General features: G+C 37.1%; 1 protein-coding gene across 1 annotated transcript in view; it reads left to right on the top strand.

Moving 5' to 3' along the window:
* PARD3B (par-3 family cell polarity regulator beta) overlaps nt 1–12,027 on the top strand; it is a 948,153-nt gene that overhangs the window by 880,932 nt on the left and 55,194 nt on the right. The window contains exon 22 of the mRNA XM_011369686.2: nt 11,673–11,752. Within this exon, the coding sequence (XP_011367988.1) occupies nt 11,673–11,752 (80 nt within the window). The remainder of the gene's footprint in view (nt 1–11,672; nt 11,753–12,027) is intronic.

The following is a 12,027-nucleotide window of genomic DNA, read 5'->3' as shown; positions in this document are numbered from 1 at the left end:
CTACTAAGGTTTATTGAACACATAAATATACTCTATATGTATGATAGATATATGCCTTGTGGTTCACATGTGTCATACCACCGAATCCTCAACAAACAACGATCTGAGGTAGGTACTATTATAAACTCCATTTTATAGGTAAGAGAACTGAGACTCAGAAGGTAACTTACTCAAGGTTACACAGTTACTAGGTGATGGAATTCAAGCCCAGACAGTCTGTTTTGGAGTCAGTGCTCCTTCCCACCGTGGCACACTGTGTGCAGGCCAGAGACCACAGCCTTCAGTGTCTGCTTAGAAACTGTTTATGCTGATCTGTTTCCAGTTAGAATGGAGGGACACAGGACACTGTAGGAATCATGGTGTCTTTAGGATTGTCATACTGCTGAGACTCTCTCTTTGAGCAAAATGATCTTACAGGGTATTTACACCAGACTTTCTCCTGGTTCAGGTAGCAGCACAGATAAAGTCAGATGGTGTCTGAAAATGTACTTTGATCACTGAAAATTCTTTATGAATATAATATATGATGATATGTAATTCATCCTATATGTGCGTGGGAACTAGACAGTGAGCACATTATTACAAAGATATTTTGAAAATTGGTACTAATCCCTAGAGTCAGCCTCTGGTGTAAGTGGGTTCGCAGCCCTACCAAGTCCATGGTCAGGTGCCCATCATCATCCAAGCTCTGAAGCCAGCCCTTGCCGATCTCTCTATCCTCCCCTAAGTACCCACCAGATTTTTCACCAAGTGGAAGTACAGTTGTCACAATTGATAACCAGCTATTTTTATTTTAACAATGGCTATAAAACCCAAGCACAAGTATTGTTTCTGTACTATTTCTTCAGTACCTTGTTCTCAAGCTTTAATCAAGTCACTGAACATAATCTCTACACCTGAACCCCATCCCCTCCCCCAGGTTGTTGCATGAGGCAAGTGCTCCCTGTTCAAGTGGCATCTTCTGATCTCTGCTGGGTGGACTTCACAGAGAAACATCAGGTGATGTTTCTTTCAAAACCATCTAAGCAAAGAAGAATGAGGCTTTGACTTAGACTTTCATTATTTCTCAAGCAGAAGGGAAAAGACTCTCAACATTGGTCTCCTTGTATCCAAACTTTCCTAATTTTAGTATCAGCATCCAGCTTCTAGGGGAGGTCCAGGAGAGGGTACCTAGAGCCCCAGTTCACCATGGACTCAGTGTCTCCTTCTCAATAAGGGAGTATTGCTACGCCATCATGCTACATACATTTCTTGGCTCTTATTAGAAACTTGAGCTGATTTTTATTGTTGTTGTTGTTGTTGCTCTTTGTATACTTGCATAATTTTGTAGCCTGAGCAGAGTTCTTGATTTTGCAACAGCGTAATAAAAAACATTGTGAATTGGCAGGTTTGGGAGTATGATTTGCAGCTGGTCTATCACTTCCTCTCACTAGAAGCTTCAGTTTAAAGTTTTATACAATTACATTTTACAGGACTTGACCTTATATTTGCATCTGCTCACCTTTTGTTGTTGCTTTTTAAAAAATACTCTCTTTTCACATTTACATTTTTGTAGATGAATTGCCCAATACACTCATTTTATACACTTTTTTTCTTCTTGGTGTAAGTTCACATGGTTCAGTGCTATTGAACTTGAAGCACCAAAGTCTAATTGACATAACAGTCAATACAATGAGCCCTTTAGACAGTTTTTGAAGACTGAAAACAATGACAAAGGAAATGCAACCCAGGGTTACAGTAATATCTCTAACCATCGCCCTTTCAGTCATTGTAATTATTTTGATTGAAAGGTCTATAGAAGCCACAGTGGTTTTTCAGGATGCAAAAATTATTGCAGAAACTTCCTCTATTAATGGAAATTATTAGAGGATGGAAATGGTACTCGAACAGCAAGAATGACATTAATTATGCAAAAAGCAATCCTATCTGGCAAGCACGCATTATTCTTCAACACTCTTCCATGGGTTTGTGTCCAGCCAGCATTAGAAATCTAAAAGCTTTTTATTTTGGCAAAGTTTTTATAGCACTTAGACTTCCAGCATCTAGATAAAAGATAATTTGGAAAGAAATCATGTTGGTGCAATTTAAGAATTCAGTAATGAGTTCTGTGTAAATGAATCAATGCTCAATTAAATGATTATATCAAATTCAACTTAAAATGTTGACTTAAAATGATCACATATTAAAGACTTTGAAAGTAAGATGAATATATATATTCAGAAGAGCAAAGTCACAGTCATTCCTGGTAGAGGAATGTAGTATTCTGATTCATCCCAGAGTTTGATTAATGGATAGAAACTTAGGGTAGGAATTACCTGTATGATAAGAATTAGAATAGATTGCAATAACCTATCTTATTTTAATTCCATTGTTTCCTTTCTCTTTTGCAACTTCTCTCTGTTTCTCAGGGGTTTTACCCTCTTTTTGTGTCTACACCCCTTTTTTCAAAGCTCTCTATTCAGTACTGTTTTAATGTTCTCATGACCTTCTACAGAATCAGTTTTTCTTATCTACTACTACTTTCATCTCTTCTTGTCTCTTCACAAAGGAGTGACTACAGCCACTCCGAGCAACATTTGTTGTTTTATTCATTCACACAATAATCATTGGTTGAGCCGTTGCCATGTTTAAGGCACTAAACTAACCACAGGAAGAGTTACCAAAACTACAGAGGTGGACATCTTGCCAGAGGCACAAAAGTCCATGTTCAGGATCCATAAAATACCCAGTGGGATTAAATAATTGAGCATATGTGAGAGGGACCAGATAAAGCTGGAAAGTTAGGTTGTTCTAGATTACCAAAAGCCTTTATTCGCTAATTAAAAAAACATCAAATGAGTGTGTGTTTTTGGTTTGGTTTTTCATATCAGGTTTTGACTCAAGGACATCAATTTTCAGAATGTTATTTTTAGTTCTTTTCTCCTCCTCTTATCTTCTTTCATTTTCCAGAACTTGAACTCTGCTGACATAGTAGTCAGTTGCAAAGTAATTTGCTTAATATAAATTTAAGGCTAATGTGTGTCTGATTCTAGCATGAGTGGTAGCACGTGTCTGGTAAAATTGTGAATCAAATAGATGCTACAAATTAAATAATAACATTGTGAATCAAATAGCTATTCAGATCAGCAGTAGTTATGCCCAACGGGGCCAGTAATTTATCCTATTAGATAAGGTCTCCTCCTACTCTACTGTTCTTTTAAGCTTACAGATTCATCCTTCACTCCAAACAATTACATAATTAAGTTTCTAACAGTTTTGATTTTTACTCCAGATCCTAGTTTAAACGTAAATTTTAAGAATATTCATAGTTTTTTTTAAGGAAGATGAAAAAATGAGGACTATAAAAATTGTATAAGCAAAATTAATAGACTGATACCATGTATGACCAGTGGGGGAAAAATGTACATAATACAGGCTAGTTTTAGAAAACATAGCTATTAAAAATTACTTTTGCTATATCAAAAATTAACATATACACATATATGAATGCCTCTAGCTATGTGAAACAAATATGGCTAGACAACTGCAGTTCTGTGGTATGGCTATGATGACCATAAACACATTTAGTATGCTTGCCGTCATAATTTCACATATTCCATCCCATTGCCGCCATAGGTTGATTTGAACTTTCAGGGCGTATGCCTCAGTTCTTTGTTTAGGAAATACAGCATCTGTAACTATAACGATTACTGCCACATATGAAGCAGCATTGAGACTGAGAGAAGCCCTACTTTGGGGTCACACAGATCTCAATTCAGATCTAGGCTTTGCCACGGTATGACTCTTTGGCAAGTTACTCTAACTTTCTCTGACCTCTAGTTTCCTCATGTGCAAAATGAGGCTGAGATAGAAATGATAGCATTGATTGTAACTCATGATAGTGATTTTAGAGTGTTCCAGAGAGATTTCTTTCTAGTAGCTAGAAATGGGAGTGACTGGAACTTGTCCACTGACCAAACTAGAAAAAGAAAACATTCTGAAAAGCTTAAAATTTTACATATATTTACATTGTTTACTTTATAAATGCAAATATATTTTATGTATGCTAGAGAGCTTTAGTCAAGAAATATCCTTTGTAAGGCTTATTAGTTGAAAAGGATACTATGAACTCATAAGAAATAATATGAACAAACTATTATATCATTTTAAGATTTAGACATATTTTGAGGCTTGACTTTGTTCCTTTTAGGATAAGTAAAGAACATTGTTACAGAGTCAATAAAATAACACAGCAGAAGAATGAACAAATCACATATTACATCCAAGAAACAATCAGAAACCAAATTCAATAAGTAGTAGATACTAGTATCTAGTGATTAATGTAACTAACCGAGATCTAGTGATTAATGTAACTAACCAAATCCCTGTTTACTCTTTTTCTGGAAAATATAGAACAGGTAAACAGATTTCCTAGGGAATCTGTTCCTAATACCTTTTATTCATCTTTTCATCAGACCATTGTCTTATAGCTAGTAAGAGTTTATATTTCAACCAGTGTTGCAATGTCTCTATTTGTGGGTAGACAGATTGAGGAAAGAAAATGAGGAACAGTGTCTGGCTCTTTAAGTAAAGATGTAGAGACAGTTTGCTCTTCAAGCCTATTGGCAAGACACATATGCACATGCGCACACATGCACACACACATACACATACACTCGCATACAAAGTACATCTGATAAATGAAGCCAAATTTGTAAAATTGTATCCACAGTCATAGTTTCTATGGTAACTGTATGTTAGGCCCAGACACAAACAAAGCTGGGCAGAAGATGTCTGATTTTATTTTCTCCAAAGATAATCAGAAGATAGTTCAGGTTATCAAAATGCGCCATGGCCTAGAGTACATATGGCTAGTGCTTGGTCTAGCATAGATTTAATGCTTAAATTCCAATAAATACTTTATAACTTTATAGAGTTGCAGATTACTTTATCATTCAGCTTTAAAATAATTGTGTACCTACATATAATTACTGTATTGATGAGGCATAAGTGGTTAACATAATGTGGAAACTATATGCAAGATAAATTTTAGAAATGTGTGTAAATTAGAAGGGACGTCAAGGATTTATTTCCTCTCCAATGTTTTCACTCCAATATTTTACAAGGGAAGAAATTGTAGACACAGAATTGTTAGAAGGCTTACCCAAGAGTTATTTTTGAAATATTTTTACTTGCTATATTTTCTAAACCAGCAGATGTTCTAAGCCAGTCTAAAAGCTGAACACCCAGTTATTTGACAAAATTACTGAAATTAAATTAGAGAAAATAAACACTTCAGAAGTAATGGCTTTGAACGAGTGTGTGTACTTTTACTTTTATAGATAGAACATTTCTAAATAAATTTCTCAAGAATAATATATTTCGCATTACCAAAGAGAAATAATTAAACCTATTTTGATTAGTTTCTTTTTGGTTAAGTGGATATAATTTCCCTCCAAATATGTAGCATTTCAGCAGAATATCTTAATATTAGAAAATGCTCAAAGCCAAGTTCATAACTTTTTAGACATTTTCATCATGTTGATTCTTTTAAAAATCTTCCAGCAAGACCTATAGCTAGGTAAGAGCAGTGTAATTAAAAGAAAGCTTCTGGAAACTGCTCAGAAATATCTGTCAGGATACCAACTTGAAATGGAAGGCATATTTCCTAAAACGGCATCTAAATTTTTATACTTTGCATCTTAATCTTATGCTGTGTCTGGCAGCATGAAACTCATATTTTTGTAATGGATCTGAGTAAGACATATTTGTAAATGAGGATGTTATATATGGATGAAGGAGCTGTAATCCAACTTTGCACAGCCTTTCCATCACAGCAGCTTTTAAATTTCCTCGGGAAAATTGACTTATGGGACATAAATTACAGCATTGGCAAAAATGTGTCCTAACCTGTAGGAACTGGAAAGCATGCAAATTTTGAATTGTTTCCACTTTTTATCATCAGACATTTGCAGAAAAAGTTTGTGTGATTTATCCTTTTATTTTTAATGAATTGTTAAAAAATGTTTGAAAGGGTATTAAATCTTCCCCTCTGCCATTAATCTGAAAATGGGGAAAGAAGAGGGGGAGGGGGGGTTAAAAGGCCTCTTAAGTATATTGCTTTATGAAACTGCTGATTCTAGCAATGCCAGGCTAGAAATACATACTAATTTAAGGAACCCTGAATGTAAGCAGCATGCTCCTTGCTTCTGTACAGAAAAGACTAATAGCTTTATTTTAACAGGGCTCTTAACACCCCAGCCGGCAGCAGGCATTGAGTGAATGAATTGGAAGAACTCCCATGGACTAAAAGCATCTTAATTCAACATTCCTCCCAAATGCCAAACCCACCTGATAGGCTGCCATAGGCTGTCATAATCCAGCCAAAGAAGATCACCATGTGCAAGGCATACCGCAGTATGAGCTTTTCAAGTTGTTTTGAATAAGCTCTCTGAAGTTTTACTTCCTGAGGTTTATTAGTAGAGAAAGATAAATATGCCCCAAATCCAAGCATAAGTTCTAACATTACAGTGTTGTGGAAAAGAGTAAGTTTCTGTTATGGCTTGAGTCAAGATTATTTCTATCAGACATATATTTAGGTCATTACATTTAAAAAAAAAAAAAAACCTGCATGATACCAAGTGAGATAAAGGGCTTCTTTTAAAAAAAATTAATTGGATCAAAGCCACTGACCTTATTTTTTTGTGATCAGGGAAATTACCTAATAAGGAGTTCTTCAAGCAGGAACATTTCTGAGTATAGTTGCGCACAGCGCAAATGAGAAATGAGCTTATAAATGCCCGTGCCTGTTCTCTCTCCCCTCCCTCCCTCCTAAAGTGGCCTGACTTCCTAAGGACCTAACTACAACTTATAATTAGTTTCTCTTCGGTAGCCTTCTAGCTGCAAGAAGCTTTGTACCCAACACAATAATCTTTATTTTCACCATTTCTGTTTGAGATATTAAGAGTTGATCAGATTGTAGGAGGAGATTAGATAAATTAGGATTTATCCACCAATGGGATATTATATAGCCATGATTATTCATGTTTGTGAAATATTTCTAATAGCACAGGAAAATGCAAATAATAAACAGTTGAGGAAAAACTCTATATACCATTAAAATATGTATATATTTATAAGTGTTAACAGAGGTCATCTGTGATGGTTTTCCAAAATAATCATTTAGGGAGAAAAAAAACAGTTAAATTTTTTTTTTTTTTAAATAATGGATCACAAATTTATTCCCATTATTTCCATTAACGGCGTGTCCCTGAGGGAGAGGATTTTCTCTCATCTCGGTGTCTTACAATGCTTAGCATGTGACTCTACTTAGCAGACACTAACAAATGTTTATTTACTTGAAAGTATTAATCTCATTTTCTGAGCATAAGAGCATAATGCAATACAACCAGTATTTATTTAGTTATTAGAAAACGATAAAGATTTTCAACACCATAGAGTCTGGTTCTCTCTCTCTCCATCAATACACTGAAATCACTCTCGATAAAGCACCAATCACCATCTCATTGCCAATTCCAACATACACTGTTGCAGACATTAGTCATCGTTTACTTACAAAGAACAAAATCCACTCTACCTAGTTTAAGCAAGAATAAATTTATTTCACCATATTAATGAGCATACAGAATCATAAGGAAGTCTAAAGAAACGAATTCTTGGATAAGCTTTCAGAGATAAATTCCCAAGACACATTACAGAACCAGGCTACCAAGGGAGCTGCTGATGCTTCTAAACAGGAAGTCTTGGCTCCACAGCCACACATCAATGCCTTTATCAAGAGACACCATAATTAGGAAGGTGCCACAATCAGGAAGGTGCCACCTCTAATGCCACCAACTCCAAAGCTAGCTAGAAAAGCTACATTTCACCCCAGAAACTAGTGACGTTTGGTACATCTACCAAAACTACTACAAGAAAACCAGCCAAGTACTTCTTTAGTCATTCTTGACAGAATAAACAGTGGAAGCGGAGCCATTGCCTCACCAAAGAAGATATTCAGATGGAAAATAAGCATATGAAAAAACACTCTACATTATATGTTACCAGGGAAATGCAAATTAAAATAACAATAAGATAACACTATGCACTCATTAAAATGGCCAAAATCTGGAACACTGACAACACCAAATGCTGGTGAGGATATGGAGCCATAAGAACTCTCATTTATTCCTGGTGGGAATACAAAATGGTACATCCACTTTGGAAGGTGGTTTGGCAGTTTCTTACCAAACTAAACCTACTCTTACCATATGACACAGCAATCACCTTCCTTGGTATTTACCCAAAGAAGTTGAAAACTTATGCCCACAGAAAAGCTTGTGCACAGATGTTTACAGCAGCTTTATTTATTATGCCAAATCTTGGAAGCCACCACGATGTCCTTCAGTAAGTTAATACATAAATAAACTGTGATCCATCCAGACAATCGAAGATTATTCAGTGCTAAAAAGAAATGAGCTAAAAAGAAAGGACGTGAAGAAAACTTAAATGCATATTACTAGGTAAAAGAAACCAATATAAATAGTCTATGTACTACTATGTGATTCTAACTACATGACATTCTGAAAATGTCAAAACTATGGAGACAATGAAAAGATCAGTAGTTGCCAGGGATTGGGATGGGGGGTAGGGAGGGAGGAATAGGCAGAGCACAGAGAATTTTTAGGGTAGTGAAAATATTCTGTACGGTACTATAATGGTGGATACGTGTCATACATTTGTCCAAATCCATAAAAGGTACACCACCAAACTCTGGACTTCCGGTGATAATGTGTCAGTGTAGGTTCATCAATTGTAACAAGTGTACCACTCCTGTGAGGGATGTTGACCATGAGAGAGGCTGTGCCTGAATGGAGGCAGGCGGCATATGGGAATTCTCTGTACCTTCCTTTCAATTTTGCTGTGAACCTAAAACTGCTCTAAAAGATAAGACAATTAAAAAAAAAAAAAAACTCGTGGTAGTGGCAATAATGGTCATAGTCATAGTAGTAGCATCAGTGGTATTGTTGCTGTTGTTACTAATATCCTTTTCCTCATTGCCTCTGTCTCTTCCTTACCAAAATCTTGACATTCCCAGAAAACACGGTGCTTTTTTTTAATGGCTCCATGGTTCACTTTTGTTCTCACTGCTTAGAATGCCTTCTCCTGCTTCTCCTATACCCTCTTCCCCCTGAAAAGCTCCTCCTCATTCATATTCACGTTTTAGATGAAGCTTCAACACCCACATGAAGCTGTCTTCAACTCTCCCCGGTGGACTTTGGTATCTGTTTCTTCAGACTCCCTTTTTCCTCAGGCTGACACCCAGCAGTGATCTCATTGTACCATAATTGTTTGCAGGCCTGTCTCCTCTATATTCAAAGCAATGAAGAAATCCAGCCTCTCTTCTTCACTTTGAATATAGTCCCTAGCATGGCATTGGGATACAGTAGGTACTCGGTAATCACTAATTGAATGATTGCATTAGAGGGGTTGTAATATAGAGAGAAGCACATAAATATGTACACAATTGGTGAAGAACAGAGCAGTTTTTGTTGTAAAAGAATGTCATTCACCTTTGGAAGCCTGGCCTATGTTCTGCTACTTCCATGAAGTTTTTCCTAACACCTTCAGGTGTCATCTGTGCCACTGTTAATAATAATACCCTGAATGACACTCGGCCATACATTGTACTACAGCATTCTTTAATTATTTCATTGCTGATACTTGTCTTCTCAACAAGACTGAAAGTTCCCTAAGGATAAGAATCACCCTACATCTCACAGAATCTGGTTATGCTGGTGGCTCACCAGGACAGCAGGCATATGGGTGCTGCCTCCTGGGGGCACCAGAATGTTGACTGCCACCATTAGGCCAGGCCAGTTCCAGATATCAGTGCCGAAAGCATCAACGTGCAGTTTTGTGGCCACAAGAAAAAGGTTAGTTGTAAATAGCTACAGCCATACTAGGGATATACAAGCATAATGTTTTCTAACAACCACAATTAATAATCTTCAGTGTAGTTTTGTATTCATATTCTTCCTCCATAAAAAATAGATTTAAAACCTTAGATAGAAGGGGATTATGACAACACATCTATCCTTTACTTCTTTTTCTGCCCCATTTATTTATTTCCCGTCTGTCTGATACCATCTTTGCCTCTGGTCTTTGTTAGAAAGGTCAGTGTTGAACCCTCTCTCTGTAGTTGTTTCTAAGTTTGTATGTGCAATCTTCATCCTACCTGGGTGACTCACTGGGCTGTGGCCCTTTCAGATAACTCCAGCCACTCCTGTTCCAGGCATTGGCGAAATATGAAGAGGTTTTGTAGGACACGCTCTGAAGACCCTCTTTTAATAATTCAACACCAGGAATAGCTTTCTTACGCTAAATAAGTATGTATACTTGCTTTGCAAGACCTCCCACCACAACGCGCCCCCTACGTACACTGCCCAAGCTGGGTGGTAGTTTTATAGAGAGCTGGGACTTTGGATAGGAAGAAAATAACTTTCAGGCTGAGTACTGCCTAGAAAATTTTCCCCTTCTCACCTTGACACTGTTACTTCCTGTGTTTCCCAGCAAACTCTCCCTTCCCCAGCAAACTCTCCCTTCCCCCCATGATAACAGTCCAGATTTTCTATTTACCCCTTCCTTGCCCATTATGTGAGGGCTACCCCAGCACAAGAGCAGGCACATGCGTGGTCTACAAAGCCACATGTGTTGATGTGAACAGGTGAGGAATCGATTAGTCAATGGGTACTCTTAATTACCTGTCAGTGTTCATCTTTTTTTTAGTTGGTATGATAGATACAGAAGGGTTCTTTAGATTCATGGAACTCACATACTTTATTGAGAAACTACTAGAGTAGTCACCGCCCCTCAGAATCTCAGAGGCTGATGGAAGAGACCCAAAGAAAGGTGAACACAGGAAGTACCTAGGAAAGAGGAAAAAAACAATAAAGACTAACAATAAGTAGAAAATATTTCATCACTTCTCTTTGGTCATTCTTAAGTGAGGGAACTAAGTGAGGTTTGGGTGAGGAAGGGCTTCACAAAAGCTGTGGAGTAGAGAGTTGGTTGTCACCAACCCCTGTTAGTAAAGAAAGCCTTCATGGAAAAGGTGCTTTTGAAGATACTGTCATTGTCATAGCCAAGTAGAGCCTAAGGAGACATGATGAGTAAAAGTAATTTGGGATCCTGGAATAGAAAGAAAATTAGGTAAAAATCTGAATAAGCTATGGGCTATAGTTAACAGTACGATATCAATATCGATTCATTGATTTTAAGAAGCATACCATATTAATGTGAGATGTTAGTAACAGGAAACTGGATGAGGGCATATAGGAACTCTCTGTCCTATTCAATCTTTCTGTAAGTCTAAAGCTATTATAAAAACTACAGCCTATTAAAAAAAAAAAAAAGGCAGTCTTACAGCCTACAGATTATCCCTGGCGCGGTGACAGGAAGGAGTCAGTTTGACAATGACCCTTTTTTTTTGAAAGAAGTGACTTTGTTGTTAAATGCCATGTTTGTGGCTTGATCATCAATTCGTATAGTGATACTGAGTTCTTGCTTGCTTTCCCATGGTTGATTTTTGGCAGGCGGCAGCGGCATTTGTGCACTGATTATAATTTTGAGATGCATTGTCAGTACCAGGGTGTATAATGGATCTTCATCTCTAATTACTTTTTTCTCCACAGGTGTCTGGAAAGGGTCCAGATGGAAATACACACAATCTCCGCTTTGAGGGGATGGAGAGACAGTACGCATCTTTACCCAGGTAGACCACTGAGGGGTCCCCCACCACCAGCTCACCCACAAATAAAGTCTTTAGAGAAATCTACGTGAGACAGAAATCTGGCTTTCAGATAGGGAATATGTTGTAATTTTGCCTGACTGCCTTCTGCTGCAACCATAGTGCCATTTTCACAACTGTGCTAATAATTGAAACACTTGCGGGTTGTTTTTTAAGAGAAGAAAATAGTATATCATTGCAATTGAACATGTCAGCAAGAATATTGGATACTGAATAGAAATCCTAAGCCACTGCTATAA

This window comes from Pteropus vampyrus, unplaced genomic scaffold (genome assembly GCF_000151845.1).
Source record: "Pteropus vampyrus isolate Shadow unplaced genomic scaffold, Pvam_2.0 Scaffold152, whole genome shotgun sequence".
Taxonomy (NCBI): domain Eukaryota; kingdom Metazoa; phylum Chordata; class Mammalia; order Chiroptera; family Pteropodidae; genus Pteropus; species Pteropus vampyrus.
The sequence above is the reverse complement of the archived record's forward strand: the minus strand, read 5'-3'. Positions and strand labels throughout refer to the sequence as shown.